Source organism: Neovison vison, chromosome 1 (assembly GCF_020171115.1).
Source record: "Neovison vison isolate M4711 chromosome 1, ASM_NN_V1, whole genome shotgun sequence".
Classification (NCBI taxonomy): Eukaryota; Metazoa; Chordata; class Mammalia; order Carnivora; family Mustelidae; genus Neogale; species Neogale vison.
This window is the reverse complement of record NC_058091.1, coordinates 222,885,237-222,903,837: the sequence shown is the minus strand read 5'-3', so window position 1 is coordinate 222,903,837 and position 18,601 is coordinate 222,885,237. Positions and strand designations below refer to the sequence as shown.

General features: G+C 36.0%; 1 protein-coding gene across 2 annotated transcripts in view; it reads right to left on the bottom strand.

Annotated features, from left to right (window-relative positions):
• Positions 1-18,601, bottom strand: part of ADAMTS6 (ADAM metallopeptidase with thrombospondin type 1 motif 6) — a 294,254-nt gene that overhangs the window by 21,774 nt on the left and 253,879 nt on the right. Inside the window, exons 21-22 of one of the 2 annotated variants that reach the window (XM_044268162.1) lie at positions 14,619-14,748; positions 4,642-4,846 (exon numbers count right to left, since the gene is read on the bottom strand). In XM_044268162.1, the coding sequence (XP_044124097.1) occupies positions 4,642-4,846; positions 14,619-14,748 (335 nt within the window). Of the gene's footprint in view, positions 1-4,641; positions 4,847-14,618; positions 14,749-18,601 lie in introns of those variants that run through there. The other variant, XM_044268174.1, reaches the window with a different exon arrangement.

The window sequence follows — 18,601 nt, the reverse complement described above, 5'->3', positions numbered from 1 at the left end:
TGTTGGAGCCCATCCACAGAATGCAGCAATGCTTTTAAAAGTTATTTGCCAAGAGAGGGCAAAAAGAGAAAACCATTTAAGTCCAACATAGCATGGGTGATCCCAAGAGTGAAGCTAGATTATAGGAAATGGGAAAGCCGTGCCTTCATTAGTTTCACAAAAGATTGCTGAAGAGCCATTTTCCACCAAGGTAATTTGGCTTTTTTTTTTTTTTTTCTTTTGCCATAAACACCGGGTGGGTTTCACTGATGGGGAAAACGAAAAATGGTTCCTGGCTTTGGAACAATGGAAATTTTATATTAGAGCGCTGGCAAAGAAAAGGAAAAGGTCAAAGGGTACATTCCTCTTGCTGCAACATGTTTTCACCAGTTGAACCTCTCCCTTGTGATTAGCACAGCTCAGACAGCTGATAGTTGGAAGTGGGGAAGGGGCTGAAAAAAGAGGGAAGTTTCCAGGGGCGTGTCAAAAGAATATTGTGTGAAATATTTGTAGCAGTTAACTAAAACAGATAGAATATGCCCTGCTCTGCTGCTAGGACCTCCTCTTTTCATTAGTGGGAGGTATTCTGTTCCTTTAGGTAGAATAGGCTCCTTGTTCTCACTTTGGTCTCCATAGCTACTCAGACATTTATTTCACTTAATATTACTTACTTTCGTTTGTTTTTAATCCATCTAGGGAAGAAGTGGCCATCCTAGTACAGTAAGGAAATGGAAGTGTGAGAGTGGACCACTCCTTTGGAAAATAAATAGGAAATCCTATATGGCATAAAGCTTAGGTCTTTTTTCCTGAGGAAGATCCAAAGAATAAAGATGATGGTACAGACAGTGTTCAACTAGAATCTTTGAGATGATAATGGCAGCATTTCTTGACCTATGCCTACCCCTACAGTTTTCTCAGGTTGTCTGTGGAGAGACAACAGCAGCCACCAAAACTTCCCTTGAAACAGTAGTCCCAACATGTGCATACCACATCCTCTGCACTACCTCTTTCTCCTAAGCTTTGACTTAGCGATCTTTTTCTTTCTAATTAGTTTTAAAAAATCTTTATATATTTTATTGTTTTTGAGCGCATGTACATGAGCAGCTGTGGGGGTTGAGGTGGGTGGCAGGAGGGGCACAGGGAGAGAGAGAAAAAAAAATTTTTTCTTTTTTAAAGATTTCATTTATTTGTTTGACAGAGAGACAGAGCTCACAAGTAGGCAGAGAGTCAGGCAGAGAGAGAGGGGGAGGCAGGCTCCCTGCCAAGCACAGAGCCCAATGTGGGGCTCAATTCCAGGACCCTGAGATCATGACCTGAGGCGAAGGCAGTGGCTTAACCCACTGACTCACCCAGGCGCCCCGAGAAAAAGAAAATCTTAAGCAGGCTTCGTGCTTATGGCAGAGCCCACACAGGCTTGATCTCAGAGCCCTGAGATCATGACCTCAACCCACATCAAGAGTCAGGTGCTTAACCAACTGAGCCACTCAGGAGCCCCTGACTTAGCTACCTTAAAGAAGGTAGCAGAAATGTGATTAAAAGCCCACCTAACTTATTCATGCTATTCTTCAGGCAGACTCCAGGAGTGCTTAAGAGCCTCTCAGACCTATTTGAGCAAGTCACCTCGAAGAATGGATAGGTAAGAATCAAAATTCTAGGGGCACCCAGGTGGCTTAGTTGGTTAAGCATCTTGATTCTGGCTCAGGCTATGATCTCAGGGTCCTGAGATGGAGCGTCACGTAGGGCTCTGGGCTAGGTGTGGAGCCTGCTTCCAATTCTCTCTCTCCCTGTCCCTCTGTCCTTCCCCGCCCCACTGCTTGCTTACATGTGCTCTCTCTAAAAACAAACAAACAAGAGAGAATCAAAATTCGAAGAGCAGGGCAATTACAACCTATATGAAGTTGATTTCAGAAGAAAACTTTAAAATGGTATTTGAAATGGAAATAACAATAACTATACATATGCCATTTCTCAAGGTGATTATATTTGTTTTATGTTAAAATAAAAATATACTGATATAGAAAAGTGTAGATCAAGAGATCAACGTGAAATCTGTGCGTGTGATTTTAGTGTTTTCATGGTTTGCAGAAATTTCTTCTTGTGTCTGCTTATGAACTTAACTACTTTTTTCCACTTTGGGTAGAAAGGTGATGTATAAGTTTCTGTATTCAATCCTTTTTACTTGGACCACAAAATCTTTGTGTTTCTACTTAGTTGTTTCAGGAATATTTTCTGAATAAGTAACTGAATAAATAACTTTATCCTGACATCAGGAATATCTTCTCCAGTTTCTCTAATCTCTTCCCTATTTCATATCCTGTATTTCAATATTCACTTTAATTCCCATCACCTAAAAAGCTTTCTGATCCTACCTCAGTCTATTCTGACCTTCTCAGCTCTAAATTTCTATACCACTTATACATTTCTACCTCATTTATTAAACACTATCTTTTTTTTTAAGATTTTATTTGTTTATTTGACAGAGAGAAATCACAAGTAGACGGAGAGGCAGGCTGAGAGAGAGAGGGAAGCAGGCTCCCTGCTGAGCAGAGAGCCCGATGCGGGACTCGATCCCAGGACCCTGAGATCATGACCCGAGCCAAAGGCAGCGGCTTAACCCACTGAGCCACCCAGGCACCCCATTAAACACTATCTTATATTATTCTCTAGTTGTTCTTTTTTTTTAAGATTTTATTTATTTATTTGACAGAGACAGATCACAAGTAGGCAGAGAGGCAGGCAGAGAAAGAGGGGGAAGCAGACTCCCTGCTGAGCAGAGAGCCTGATGTGGGGCTCGATCCCAGGGCCCTGGAACCATGACCTGAGCTGAAGGCAGAGGCTTTAACCCACTGAGTCACCCAGGTGCCCTCTCTAGTTGTTTCATGGATATTTACTTTCCCAAGTTTACAGGATTCCTTTGTGTTATTTGTAGTGACCATTCTAGTGTGCTTATTTAGCACTAAATTATAAGTAGGGACTTGACCTGAAACCTTAAAACTGTTGAAGACAAAAGTCATGTCTTCCTCTATGGTTTTCTAATAACAAATATGTCATCATTCTCAATAGCTACTTGTGAACTTCTAGAGGGTCTTAGGCACTGAATTTCAGGTAAAACTACCAATTTATGTATAACTCTGTAGAATGTCTATTCTTTATCAGTAGGTTTTATCTTTCAAATCAATTTAGGAGGAGCACCTTTGTGGCTCAGTTGGTTAAACAAATGCCTTTGGCTTGGGTTATGATCCCAGAATCCCAGGATCAAGTCCCACATTGGGCTCCCTGCTCAGCAGGGAGTCTGCTTCTCCCTCCGACCCTCCCCCTTCTTGTGCTCTCCCTCTCTCAATAAATAAATAAACAAAACCTTTAAAAAAAATCAATTTAAGGAAACCCACTTTTAAGGAACAGAAATTTCATACTGTTTTCCATAACCACTCAGTGAATAATACCAAGCATATCTCTGCATTTGAATGAAACACAAAAGTTAAGTAGGCAGATGTAATTACTGGAGCTGGAGTTTGGCCAGGAAACTTGGGAGAACACTCCCAACTCCCACCACAGATTCCATAGATAACCACAATGGGTCAGAGACTCCCCTTTCCATGTACCATCTTAAACACAGTCCCTCTTTTAGGCCCATGCCTCTAGTAAAATAAGGCCACTCTAGAAGTAAGATTCAGAAGGGAAAAGTTACTTCTGGGGGTTCCTAAAGAATAATGTATGTTTTCTGTTTGTTTGTTTATTTATTTATTAATTATTATTATTATTTTAACAAACTTATGAGGTCTATAGGAAATACCCAAAGCAAGTGCCACAATGTTTCCAGCAGGAAATGCATCCTGTTTGGCTAAATTGGAAGAATGACCTTTAGTTACATAGCCAGGTACTCATTCTTTTTAGTATTAACCAACACTACAGAAGAATTCAACTCTTCTTTGGGAAATGTAGAGAATGGCATGGTGTTTATATGTTTATGTCTCGTGCAGAATGAGGAGTCAAGAATTAACTCTACCTCTTACCTTATTTTTCATAAGACCATTTTTCTGAGTCCTTTGGATTGTTTTAGGCTCTTTTATACACATGTATGCTGGAAAACCATTATCTTAGGTCTCCCTCTCCGATCATATAAGCAGAGGTAATGATAAAATCTGAATTTGACTTTTTGGCATATTATAACCCTCAAATCCATGTTTCTTCCCCAGATGCAACAGAAGCAATTAAAACATATTTAGATACATGGTAAGTGATTAAAAATTGATAAATATTCGTATGTATGGATTATGTAGTTAGGATACATTATATGGGGAGAAAAGATCTATCACTAATTCTGAGCTTATTTTGCTGCTCAAGAAGAGCAAAGAAGAAAAAGAAGAATAGCAAAGAAGGAGAAAAGTCACTTATGTGAGTACTCACTATTATATTCTTTCAAATTCACTTTGGGTTTATTTTTAATCACATTGATGTCTAGTTTTTCATTGATTTCCTTAACCATGCCCCCCCCCCCCAAAAAAAACCCCTTACTTCCTGACAAGCAGCAATAAAATGTAACAGGACCAAATTTACTGTTAAGGAGTCTCTACTTGTTAAGTTCTAAGGTGTTCACATGGTTAGGTGTCCTTAGTATTAAATGCTTTGGATCTCAAAATATATAGCCTCATGTTTCCTTACTTCTGACCAGTCCAAAGCCACCCACTGAGGTGGACAAGACTGGTTGTTGCAGGGCTCTTTTTCAATAGGCCGGTGTGTTAAACAACCGCTGTAGTCCAGTGTCTCCTCCTCAGAAGGTCCAATCTTCCTGATGCAGAGCACTGCCCTGGTGCGCATTCCACCGTCACAAGTCTTGCTACACTCCAACCAATCCCCAATGAACCACCTGCAGCAAGAAGTGGAAGAAACACAGAAGAACATTTCCTCAGTGTAGCCAGAGATTTTTAGCTGAGTGAAAGCACTTTTGTCAATGGATTACATTCTCTTCCTAAAAGAGCTGACATTTCAGTGTTGGTTGATATGAGAAATGACAAATGGAAGGGCTGCTAAGGAAAAGATAACACATGGTCAGCTGCCTTCCGAGTGTAGTGTGTGGGCTTTGAAGCAGACAGAAGTTAGGTCCAAACAAGTAATGCAATGTATGCTCTTAACCACACTGATATCTCCCCTTTTCTAAATTAATTTTTAAAATGAAGATAATATACATCATGAGACTGTGATGAGGATTAAGTAAAGTAATAAATATGAGGCTTCCAGTTATGTGCTAGGTCAGAGTTTAACAATCAAGTCTGTATGGGAGGGCAGCGGTCTTGATTTGTTCCATTTGCCAATTTTGTGATGTGAATGCCCATCATCAGTTTCAACCTACATCCTTGCCATGCTGAATGTATCAAGAGAAGATCTGCTCATAACGGGATTTCTGGAGTCAGTAGTATCTTGTTTTAGCACACCACTGAAAGCGTCTAACATTGTGTCTGACATCCAACAAAAAAGCGGCAGAAGCTTTATTTATTATCACATTGAGGCAGGTTCTCCTGCAATCGAGGATTTTGTGCTAAAACCACATTAAAGGAGCTAGGAATTTGCTTTTTTGTTTGTTTGTTTGTTTTTCAGAAATGCATGTCAGGCTCTGCATAAGATAGAAAGCCTTTACTATGCTAATGGGGCAGAGAGAGCCCAGGTGTCCATCCTGAAGATGTAGGAGTCTTTAAACACCTGCACAAGGAGAAGAGCCTGAGCCAGCTTTGTGAAAACATGGAGGTCCCTTGTTTTGATCCCTGTACTCCTGAAAACAGCTTCTATGCAGCTAGTGTGCGAAACTGAAAACAAAAGGAACACGTTTCACGTTTATAGGTGAACCACTCTTTTTCCCTAAAGTCATCACTGAACTTTCACATATATGTAATTTCAGTGTGTGTATATGTGTGTGCATGTGTGTATGTACGTAAAACATCTGCAGAACTCACTCTCTGAGGGACATTATTTGGTCAAAAGGTGTGAATCAAGATACAAATCAGACCAATGAGAATTTGGCTTTAAAATTTTCTATCTATACTAGAGTAAAGGGGTCTTTCCCTTTTTGTCACAAAAGAGCATTAAGATGTAAGAGCTGCTGGCGGCCATGTGGCCTGCCAGTGGAATAAGCTGAGGTGAAAGAATGCAGAGGAACTAGACAGCCCTGATGGTATTTGGGTCCTGGAGCCCTTCCTTAAATGACAGCCACCATTGCCCTTCCCTCAGCTTTGTTAAATAAACCAACAAACCCTCTTCTGTGCAAAAAGTAGCTGAAGTCAAAGTTGTGTTATTTCCAACCAGAATCCTGATAGCTATAATATTGTATTTAATTTCATAAATATATGCTGAATGCCAACTATATTCAAGGTTTTGTACTTTGTTTTATAGAAGAGGAAGTCAGAGTAGTGTGAGGAAAATGGTTCTCCAAAATCATGAAAAGAGCAGTGTTGAAACTAGGACTAGATCCCCCAGCAGTTACTGCCTCCACTGAATTTCATTCTTAACTCTGCTAACTAGTAGGATCTAGGTCACAAGCATGAGGTCACAAGTCATTTTCTTCAATCTGTGATTATAGATTTTGCAACTATCCTCAGTGGATATGTTCAACTCTTAGGTAAGAGACTCTTCAGACAGAAGAGTATGAAAGCTTAAGAACAAATTTCTCACGATTTCTGTGAGCTTAGTTAATTGTGCCAAGTTTTGTGTATAGGAGATAACACCTCATTGATGTCAGAGTACTAGGTTCTATATTTGAGCCTTAGTTAGCCAAATATGCAACAATGGTCTTTATTCACTATTATTTGTATTATCTTTAGTTACAGCTTTTAAAAATATTGTAATTAACCAGTTTCTCAAAGTTAGAATATATCTTTCCAAAAACTGAAAATTTTCAACCTAAAATTCACTTAAAGAATGATGATTTAATCCTGAGAATCTGATGTTAATGTTGTTTTTCTAAGTCATTTTCCTGAGGAGATTTAAAGGATTTTCATATTCTTTTCATTTTGTTTTCCACAGATGAACATGATCCCAAGTTGTTAGTACCATTTTTGGTAAAGAGGAAAATGTGTACTGAGAATAATAACTTGCATGCCAGCCATAGTGAAACTCTGATTCAATTCGCAACAGTGATTTCATCACCAAGATTAGGGGATAAAACAGAAATGTGTACAACTCAGCCACAAAAAGTCCAGTCATACCACCTCCAGCCATGATCTCATTAGGTCTCATAATGTAAGAGGGATGGAGACCTTCAAATTAAACACAGGTGCCCAGAGTAACAGCAGTGATTCAGGAGGTGTTGCTGTTCTTTGCTGGACGAGGTCAGGTCCACCTCTGCTTTTTTATTCTTTGCCCTCTTTTTTATTGCCAAACGTCTCTTAGTCTAGATCTATCAGTCTAGCATTTAATTTGGAGTGTATGAAAGTAAAAGTATTAACCACCCTCCCAGTTTCCCTTCTGACTCGAACTCTGATTTCAGTCCCTGTTGCATCTTTATTGCTCACCAAATCATCCCTTCCCATGTCTCTCGAAAGGATTAAATCACACCCGAGTTATTTAAATAGTTTGGCAAATTTTGCCACTGCATTTTCTTTATTCCTCTATTCAGTTTAAGACATACAGCTTCCTTCACCTTCACTTTTCCCATTGTATTTGACCCTCCGATGACCTCCTTATTTCTCTTCTAGATTTGGTGGTAAAAATATGAACACAAAAATTCTGGAAATATCAATGGTTGAATTGTTATAGTCTGAACAACACTGGGAATGCTTCTTTGAGCTCTTCCCAACACCAAGTGATCAAATTGTTTTCGTCCTCACAAGTGTCTTCATATCCATTAGACATTAACAACTCGTAGAATTCAGGCTTGAGTGTCTGAAATAAGAGTGGTGTGGTGCAGACTGTGTCAATTTGACCCATAGTGTCTGTACATTAATAGGACAAACAAGAATATTATTGGGGGCAGGGAATAAGAGAGACATTATAAAATATTTTCCCCTAACCTAGGTTAACCATAATATTTGAAGAAAGAACCGAGCATAAAAGCAGAGTATTATTTTTGCTTTTTAACTTAAAGGGAAATGGCAGAACCTATGAAAATAAACTGATATTAGATGTTTGGATTAAAAGAGAGAGATAGGGAGATTTTCCAGCCTCTGTCCTAGTGTCAAGCATCTAATTATCAATCCTTGTCACAAATCAACATAACAAAAAATTTTAAAAAATCTTCATAATCTCACAATAGCATCTTTATTCAAAGGGAGATTCAATACCTGTAACCTATTAATTACTTATTAAGATGGTACAACTTTGTTTGATTTTAAAATAGGTTTTAGAAAAAATTGCTAAACATTAAGTTGGTAAAAAGAAAAGAAAATCTGCTCATTCCTCGTTAATTGGAAAGTAAAACTAATATTAAGTATAATCCTCTATACCCTAGACATTTCACAGCTGAGATTTTTCTAAATTGAAAAAAAAAAAAAGAATGTAATAAATATCTCTGAAATTACAGCAATTGAGACTGTGGCAATGAAATAAGCAAGTATTAAGTACTGGAAGTATTCAGGTGCCATCAGATATTTGATTAGTGGTGTGTGGTACAATGAGAAAACATCACCAGAGATTAACATACTCTCATCATGATGGGAGTTGGCCTACATGATTTCTATGATTGTCCGCAGCTCTTAAATTTTGGAGTTTTATAGAGGACTCTGATGAAACTTCCTCTAAAGTTAAAATAACATATTATGTTTGTCCTTGGGTGAGGTACAATGACTCAATATAATTGTTAAACATTATATCATAAAAGATACCATTAAATAAAACCTAACCTAACAACCGAGTAAAAATTTCTCCCCAGCCCAAGCATCCTTTAGCACTTTTGTTTATAACTCTCTTATTGTGTTTAACATATTTTGCCAAAACTATAGTTATTTTTATAGGTATTTACCCAATTACATTGTCTTTAGGCAAGGCAGCCATTTCTCCCAAAGCACAGTGCCTTTCACATTGCAGTTGCTTAAAAAAATGTTTCTTAGTTTGCGGTCACAATGTATAATACTCTATTGTTTTCACCCCTCTTATTTTCACAACTTTAAAAACCACAGTATCATACAGGAATAATATTCACTATTCAAGAATTCTTCACATGAGGCCATATATAGAAACATTTTTGCCATAGAAAGATAGCATGGTCAAAACTGAGCTCTTGGTCATTCTCTTTGGATTCCAGCTCAGCATCACTTCCTTTTCTCATGGTGGGGCACTAGCTTGCTATCAGTCATGGTCTTTAATATCAACCCCTCCCTTTTCCTTTTTCCAATTATGTGAGCCTTTGTTAGGAATCCCACCGTTTTCACTGAATGCCTCTGGAATTCTTGTTTTTTTTCCTGTCCCTATTCACCTTACCCACTTGACTACTACACTGTTTCTAACAAAAGAGCTGCTGCTATGAGCACATTAATTTTTTCACAGCAAAGCTTCCTCTGCCCTTGAAGGTCTTCCAAATAAACACAATTAGTATATCTCTACCAATGCCTCTCTCATCTATTTTTCCTAGTCCTGTCATTTTCTTTATAAAGCACAAAGATAAATCTTACTACCCTCTATTTTTCCACACCCTCCTTATAAAGTCTCCAATACGACTAAGAGACATTTGAAGTATTTCATTATTTAAAAAGATAATTTCTGATTTAAAAAATATCATTTAAAATGTTAATAATGGAACTGGGAATTTGGAAATAAATATAGACCCTCAAAGTAGGCAAATACATTTCAAGAAGATTAAAGTTTACATTATAAAAAGAAGAAAAACTTGGAAGGAAACTTTGATAATACAATCTTAGAGTGGATAAAGCCTTCCTAAACATTATACCTAAGAAAGAAATAAAAGTGTGATAGATTTTCTATGTAATATTTTAAGACTTCTGTGAGTAAAAATAGATCATAACACCATAAATATTATGGAAAATACACGACAAACTGGGAAAAAACATTTGAAATGGAGGTAAAGAATTAATACCCTTAATACATTAAGAGTTCATAGAAATCAGCAACAACATTGATAAACACTTCAGTAGAAAAATGGTATAGGTTAGGCCATGGAAGGGAAAATCAAAAAGAAGTAATACAAATGGCTACTGGACACAGTTTTTCTTTTTTTCTTTCTTTCTTTCTTTTTTTTTTTTTTTTAAATATATTTGATAGAGAGATCACAAGTAGTCAGAGAAACAGGCAGACACAGAGGGGGAGGCAGGCTCCCCACCAAACAGAGAGCTCGATGTGGGACTCAATCACAGGACCCCAGGATCATGACCTGAGCCGAAGGCAGAGGCTTAACTCACTGAGCCACCCAGGCGCCCCCTGGACATAGTTTTTCAATGTTCAGTCTCATCTGCAATCCAAGAAGTATAACATAACACAACAATTAGGTATCAAGGTTTTTTTCCCCCCATAAGATAATCAAAGATTGTTTCTAATATAATAATATCCAGGGATGCCTGGTTGGCTCAGTCAGTTAAGTGTCTGACTCTTGATTTCAGCTCAAGTCATGATCTCAGGATTGTGAGATCAGGCCCTGATTTGGGTTCCCACTGTGCGTGGAGCCTGCTTAAGAATCTCTTTTTTTCCCTGTCCCTCTGCCCCTTCTCCCTACCCTGCCCACTCAGCCTCTAATAATAAAATTAAGTGAAATGAAATGAAATGAAACAAGATAAAATAATAATAATAATAATAATAATAATATCCAGTATTATGCAGTTCAGGGAAATTACATTCTAATACACTGTTAGTAGGAATATACACTCATATATTACCTCTGGAGAACAATCTCACAATGTTTTACAGACTTAAATATATTTCCACTTGAACAAGGAATTCTATTCCCATTTATTTACCATAAGAGCATAGTTATAGAGAGCAAAGTTTTAATAGCAAAAATTGTTAATGCTGTGGTATCTTAAGGAATCAAAAGCTAAGACACAGCCACAATTGTTCAGCAGTAGAGAACAAATTAATTAAGCAATGACATATCTACTAAATTCTGTAGAAGACATTTAATGTTCAAAATATGTTAAGAACTAACTATAGAGCATCAAAAATAATATAATATTATTTTGTTTTATATATATGTCTATACAAGCATAGAAAAAAGACTGGAGATAATACTTCAGAATATTAACAGTGATATTTTAAGTATTACAGGTATTTTTCATTTTCTTATTTTTACTCATCTGCGTTTTATTTATTTTTATGTTTTTAAAGATTTTATTTATTTATTTGACAGAGATCACAAGTAGGCAGAGAGGCAGGCAGAGAGAGATGAAGGAGGAAGCAGGCTCTCTACTGAGCAGAGAGCCCAATGCGGGGCTTGATCCCAGGACCCTGAGAGATCATGACCTGAGCCGAAGGCAGAGGCTTTACCCCACTGAGCCACCCAGGTGCCCCTACTTATCTGTGTTTTAAAAACTTTATGCTTTAATATGTATTACAAAACCAAATATGATTATCACATCATCACCTAAAAAAAAAAAAGAAAAAAACTCCTTTCCTTTCTTCCACACTAATTTAAAGTATTATTGAATTCAGTAGTCTTTCAATGATTTTCATCTCTAGAATATCAATGTCTACTGGGAATTGTATGATGTACAACCACCATTCTAAAGAATTGAGATTTTCTTTTTCATAGTCTGAATTCAAAGGAATATAAAAGAAAGTTAAAAGGAACTAAGAAAAAATGGACAAATAAATAGTAATATTTTAGATACCCATCTTTAGCTCTTTCTGAAAAAGTCAGCCCAAATTTTCTTTTTCATATTCTTTTTATTTCTCTTTTTCAATTTCCATCTTCTTACCTCCAAACTTAAAAAAAAGTTAATAAATAACTTTTTATTTTAGAATTACAAAAGGAAAGGAGATAGAAAACTTGATTTTAATTATGTACATTAATTCAAATGTCAATTACCCTTAAAAATATATATATACACACATATATAGTATACAAATAGGTATACATACACATACATACACGTATATATTTACAAAACAACTCCAGTGTAATATCTAAGCCCACAAAATGTGGGAGAGAATGATAAACCACTGAAATCTCAAAGGATGTTTGAATAGCATTTAAGCTGAAACAAATAAAAAAGTTGAAGCCAAAATAAAACAGGTGTGACCAGGACCACTCAGAGGTCTTAAATGGCTGATCAAACACCAAACACAATACTTAAAATCCTGAGTGTCAGGAAATTAACTTGATGAGTTAAGATGTACAATTATATGAAAGTAATGTTGAAAGTTATTGGAAATATGGAAAGAACAAAATTTTGGCCCTGGTTTCTATGCATGAGTTTATATAGTCTTCACATTTCTTTCGAGTTAAATTTATAAAAACTAATTGGCAGAAAGAAGAAAAATGTTTAAAAATTTTTTAAAAATAAAATTTTTAAAAATTAAAAAAAAAATCAAATGTCTTTGTAATACATATTATAGGTCATATTTCTATACTTTCCTGGGTCTGGATTTTAACAAATTAGTTACACTGTGATCATATTTTGAAAAAAAAAACAAAACATGAAATTTTAGAAGTCCTAGAATAGGGCACCTAGGTGCCTCAGTCAATTAAGCGCCTGCCTTCAGCTCAGGTCAATATCCCAGGGTTCTGGGATCCAGCCCCACCGCAAGCTCCCTGATCAGCAGGGAGTCTCTGCTTCTCCCTCCCTCTCTGCCCTTCCTCCCTGCTTGTGCTTGTGCTCTCTAGCTCTCTGTCTCTCTTGCCCACACACACATTCTCTCTCTCAAATAAATAAATAACATCTTAAAAAATAAATAAAGGTCCTAGAATAAAAACTACTTTCACTCTAGATTCATTGTGCTCTTTGTTTGGTAGTCACCGCCCTAAACTATTTCAAGACACTAGCAGTGAATATCTCCCTTTGAGATTCAAATATTTGGACAGATACTGACTTTGGGAAATGAAAGTTCATAAGGCATTATTGTATTGAAACAAAGATAAGGAACCTATCTTGCTTTAAACACATTAGGGACCTGAATCCTTTACTGTGATTTCTCTGTTGTTACTGCATGTAGAGCTTTCCTCTTCAGTTCTACAGAGCTTGAGATATGTAAATTCATTTGCATACTTTTTCCCTATTAATTTCAAGTTTGGATCGTTAACCAAGGAGATAAAGTTTACCCTGATTTCTCAAACAAGGATGAAATGCCATTTGTACATGTTCTGTCTTACAGTTGTCAAACAGGCAAAAGCCCTACAGAGATCATGACCAACTCAGTACCTTTGTCTTCAGCATTTTTGTCTTTTCTCATGTAGTCACTGCCTTTTTTCTTTTTAATTTTTTAAAAGTAATCTCTATTCCCAACATGGGGCTTGAACTCAGGACCCTGAGATCAAGAGCTTCATGCTCTACCACCTGAGTCACCCAGGGATCTCTATGCCTTTGCTCAGCCCAGAAACCTTTCTGTTCTTACAGATTATAAATTGGGACTCACCGACAGCAGGTTCACAGTGTTAAATTTAAATTTTTTTTTTTTTAAGATTTTATTTATTCATTTGACAGAGAGAGATCACAAGCAGGCAGAGAGGCAGGCAGAGAGAAAGGAGGAAGCAGGCTCCCCGATGAGCAAAGAGCCCGATGCGGGGCTCGATCCCAGGACCCTGAGATCAAGAGCTGAGCTGAAGGCAGCGGCTTAACCCACTGAGCCACCCAGGTGCCCCTAAATTTAAATTTTTTAAAAAGTCATCATTAACATGAAGGCGCTATCAGCTTGTACCTCCCTTTACAGTGAGCTGTAACTACTACATTAATCAACAGAATGAGTCTGAAGTCCACCTCCATGCCTGTGCCCAACATGCAGAAGATAGGATGATTTAGGATGACACAACTTAAAACTGTATCAACAAATTAAAGCACTGATATTCCATTATAGAATGTTTCCCAAACATTTTAAGAGTCTCCAGGCCTGTAGGATAAATATCTGGAAAAGATATGACTGCACACCAATCTACTGTGTTTTATTGAATTTTTTTTTGAAAGATTTTATTTATTTATTTGACAGAGGGAGGGAGATCACAAGCAGGCAGAGAGGCAGGCAGAGAGAGAGGAGGAAGCAGGCTCCCTGCTGAGCAGAAAGCCGGATATGGGGCTCGATCCCAGGAACCTGGGATCATGACCTGAGCTGAAGGCAGAGGCTTAACCCACTGAGCCACCCAGGCACCCCTGTTTTATTGAATTTAAGATACCATAATTTTTTTAAAAAAGATACCATTATTTTATAGACCATTAAAAAAAAATAAAAACAATGCTGTTTATTATCGTAAGTAACACACTATCAATGGCAAGATGAATTTCAATCTCCAAGATGTTAAAATGTGAAAAGGTACGCCTTAGAACTGATGAAATCTGGTAATTTCCAGCACTGTGCCTGTTTTAAAGGGGTTCCTGTTTCTACTGATGTTCCTGTTTTAAAGGGGTTAATAACTGAAATCTATGGATAAATAGGAATCTTTACCCTCCGAAATACTTTATCCCCTTTTCTAACATATGAATATGTTTCCAAACATGAATAGCTAAGTATTCTTCTCTTTGTACTTAAAATAATTCTCACTTCATACTCTTACTTACTCAGGTGGGCAGGGCTCAGTGTTGCAGGCTCTTTGATTTTCAGGTGGCTTACTGTCTGGGTCACAGTAATTGTTCTGGACAATAGAGTTGTCATCCAATCTTTTACAGACCACCTCCTGTCTTTGAACACCTTGAGAAAAAGAGGACATCATTAATTGAAGAGTAGTTTACTTTCCAATAAATTAGGTATGCATAGTTTTCTTCTGGGGAATCAACCTCACTGGATCGCTGCTGTCTTATCTGTTCCAGAAACACTTGACTGCTTCTCTAAAAAGGAGAGAAGGCCTGGTCATTATACTTCAATTTTAGGCAAAATTATTGTTCTTATATTTAGAAACATAACTGTTTTCAGGTAATTTTAATCAATTAGTATTCCCATTGTGTATTCTTATTCGTGCTTACCTTAAAAAAACAAAAACAAAAACAAAAAACAAAATACCAAATTTTATTTTTCCAAAATGTCATCAGACTATACATTTCAATGCAAAACAATGATTGTTATCTATTTAAAAATAAGACAATAGGGACAAATTTACTTTCTGATATTTTGTAGGACGAATCCCATCAATTTAATCTTTGTCAGAACACATTACATTCACACATTTCATTCTTTTTCTTCCATTACAGATTTATTTTTCTAAAAGCCCACAAAGTCTAGAATTTAAAGATTGCAGTGGGCCTCTTTTAGACTGCATTAGTCTTTTTGTTTTAACAGAGTTGGCCCTCTGTTGATTATACCACTGTCAAACAGCTATATATATATTCCTTGAAATAATAACTCAGAAGATTATTATCTCAGTCTTAAAAATTAGTCTATGTGAACTGTTTGCCACATTATAAAATTTGTAAAATTCTGTGTGTTTGTAAAAGAATTGTAAAATTCTATATGTTTATTATTTATTGGCAAAGATATCCACCACACCTTATTCACATTTCACAAAATACAAAGATGCACACAAACACACTGTTATTTGTAAACATCCCTGAGTGAGTAGACCTTAAGCAAGCTCATTTTTACTTTAGTGTCCAGGAATCTAAAGAAGCAAAGCTAGGTATACCAAGATATCAGAGAAAAGGTAAAACTAAAAACAATGATATATGTTTCAGATCATATAGAGGTAACACGTTACTCCTGGAATTGGAAATAAAAGCATAAACTACCCTTCTAATCCCCCACTCATCTCTATAACCAGGTAAATGAAATTACCCAGAAAGAGTTATAAAAACAGCATTAGCGGTATCCAGGAAACCACAGCTTCACACCTAGGTAGCCCCACACAAACCCACAGTTTTGCTAATTTTTTTTTTCCATTTGCTTTTAATAATACCGTAAAGACTTTAATATCAAATTAGGGAAATCAATGTACAATAGGATCATTCAGTGAAAGAAATATCACCTTAAAAGACATATATCAATGCTTCCCCCAACGTCCTTTAAGAGTCTTGAATATTCTGCAGGTGGGGTGCCTCTGACATCAGGCTACGCATACTTTTAACTAAGCAAGATAGGGAGATCTATGACTCTGATTAGGAAAATTATTAAGTCCTGGAGCCTCCGTGGTGGTGGAGAGTAGTAGAAGAAGGTATATTTTACTATTTGCAGTGACCCAAGACTTTTACTAATCTCTTTGAATAAATTTTTAGGTTTTCCTGAATTTAGGGGTCTAAAACATAGCCAACAACTTACTGGCAAAATAACTTAGAATATGTGTTGTATTCATTCCGTCCTAACCCCTAGAATAGGCCAAATCTCAGTTTATGTGACAACAGTTTGGAATTTTTCAACTATTAAACTTTACATTTTTGAGGGAAGAATGATTCACATCAGGCATCACTGTGATCCATTCACACATGTTCCACAATATTCATCAGATAATATCTCCCCATTGTGTCTTTCCAGTGGGCAGATAACTAAGTCCATGTGACCCACCTAGACAAAAATCTCTATATTAGTCATAGGATTCAACTACCAATTGCCACAGTGACTCAGAATATTCATACACCTAGTTCAACATGTTGGTCCTACTAGGGAGAGTAGGGGATTGTTTTTGTACGTTTGCATGATCATTTTTTGAAAGCCATTCAAATATGATTATACTTGGAGAGGGGACTCAAACCATTCACTTACACAGAGGACTTATACAAGTTTACCCATCTTTGATAATTATATTTAATAATAAAAAATCTGATTACATTTGCAATAGGAAAGTTGTCATTCAATTCAATACTTGGTTGTTTTTCAGGAAAGAATAAACATTTTCAACACTACAAAATGAAACTGATGTTGCTTTGCATCAGTGTCAGGAACATCAGTTCAGTTTCTACAGGTTAAGATAAAATTCTACTTCTTTTAAATTAGCCCTAGAAATGTCATTTGGTTATAATACATTAGTTTTTAAAAGTAGCCTTTAATGTAAAAGCAAGGCCTCTATAATTTGAATCACAGCTGAAATATTAGTTATTAGAGGTTAGATTTATATCTGATCCTAAGATAAATTCCAACCACATATGTATCTTGAAAAACTTAACTACATAACATTTATTGTTGAAAATTTGGAAAGTAAATAAAATCACAAGGAACAAAATAAAAAACTTCTATAATTTCATATCCTTGTTCTGGATCTTTATTTTTAAGGCTATTTTGCTTTTTAGTGGGATCCAATAATTAGTTTAAAATTACGTAATACACAAACTGAACATGCCACTGAAATGTGGTTGACAAGTCATTCATTCATTCATTCATTCACTCATTCAACAGAGAATAGTCACTAAAAGGAACTGTGGTTAAAAGATACTAAGTGCTAAGATTTATAAATTGACTTAATTTTGGTCATGCCTTCCAGGCCTCTTAAAAACTAGGAATTGGGGCATTTTGGGGGTTCACTTCAGTTTCATAAAACTTCAGAACACTAATTTTTATGAAGTAAAAATTAAAGTCCTTGAATAAACAGCTGAAATTACTCTATATTTCACGAAGATGCATTTTTCCTTGCATTCATCTTGTATTAATTTTCTTCTAAAATGTTCTATTAGACATTGTGGTATTTCACACTCAAGAACTGACTATACCAGGAATCTATTCCAAATCTTCTGACAATGCTGATCTATCTTCCTCTAGCAGCATAAAAATCCCCTTCCAACTTTTACCCCCACACTTGGCAGATACATAGTTTTTTGTTTTTGTTTTTTTCTTTTTAAATCAGTAGCAACAGGATAACTTTAAACCAATGCACCTAATTTAGGATGGATTTTGAAACACATACTCTGGGACTAAGGAAAACGAAGCTTTTAGCTTTAGAAAGTAGAAAATACAGATCAAGTAGAAATAATCTCAACTAAGTCAAAAAGAAAAATGATTGAGTTTAGAATCTTTTATATGATTAAGCCTCTTATATATAGCTTCTTTAAAGTAATCTGTAAAACAAAATAAATATTGTAAAGTAATTTGTAAAACATTGCTAAGAAGTTGATTCAAAGCTTGAGAATAATTACATCCAGTTACAAAAAATCACTGTGTCTTCAAATCTAAAGACTTACGGTTTATAAGCAAAAACAGAAAATGTGCACATGGCCAGTCAGAAATGCCTAATCAAAAACAAAATTCTAGCAATCTAGTGTCCATGTCCCCTGGAGATATGCAGATGTTTTACGGAATATAATTGGTCAAATTTAAAACTGTACTAATTGCATTTTATTCTTAAACATCTAAAGTTACCAGCATGCAAATTCTATACCTGTTTTTTAGTTAACATAATCTCTCTTCCATGGTTAAAAAATTAATGGTTTCATACCATGAAATTTAAGTACCCCAAAATGTCATTACCAATACATATTTACTTAAAACTCTCTAAAATGGGTGGATATGTTTAGAGGTTTCTAATTTGCTTATCAAAGAATCAAATACAATGGTTCTTAACATATAAACATAACCATTAATTTTAGTCTCTAAGTTTAAATTTATCAGATCTCATATTTAATATTTA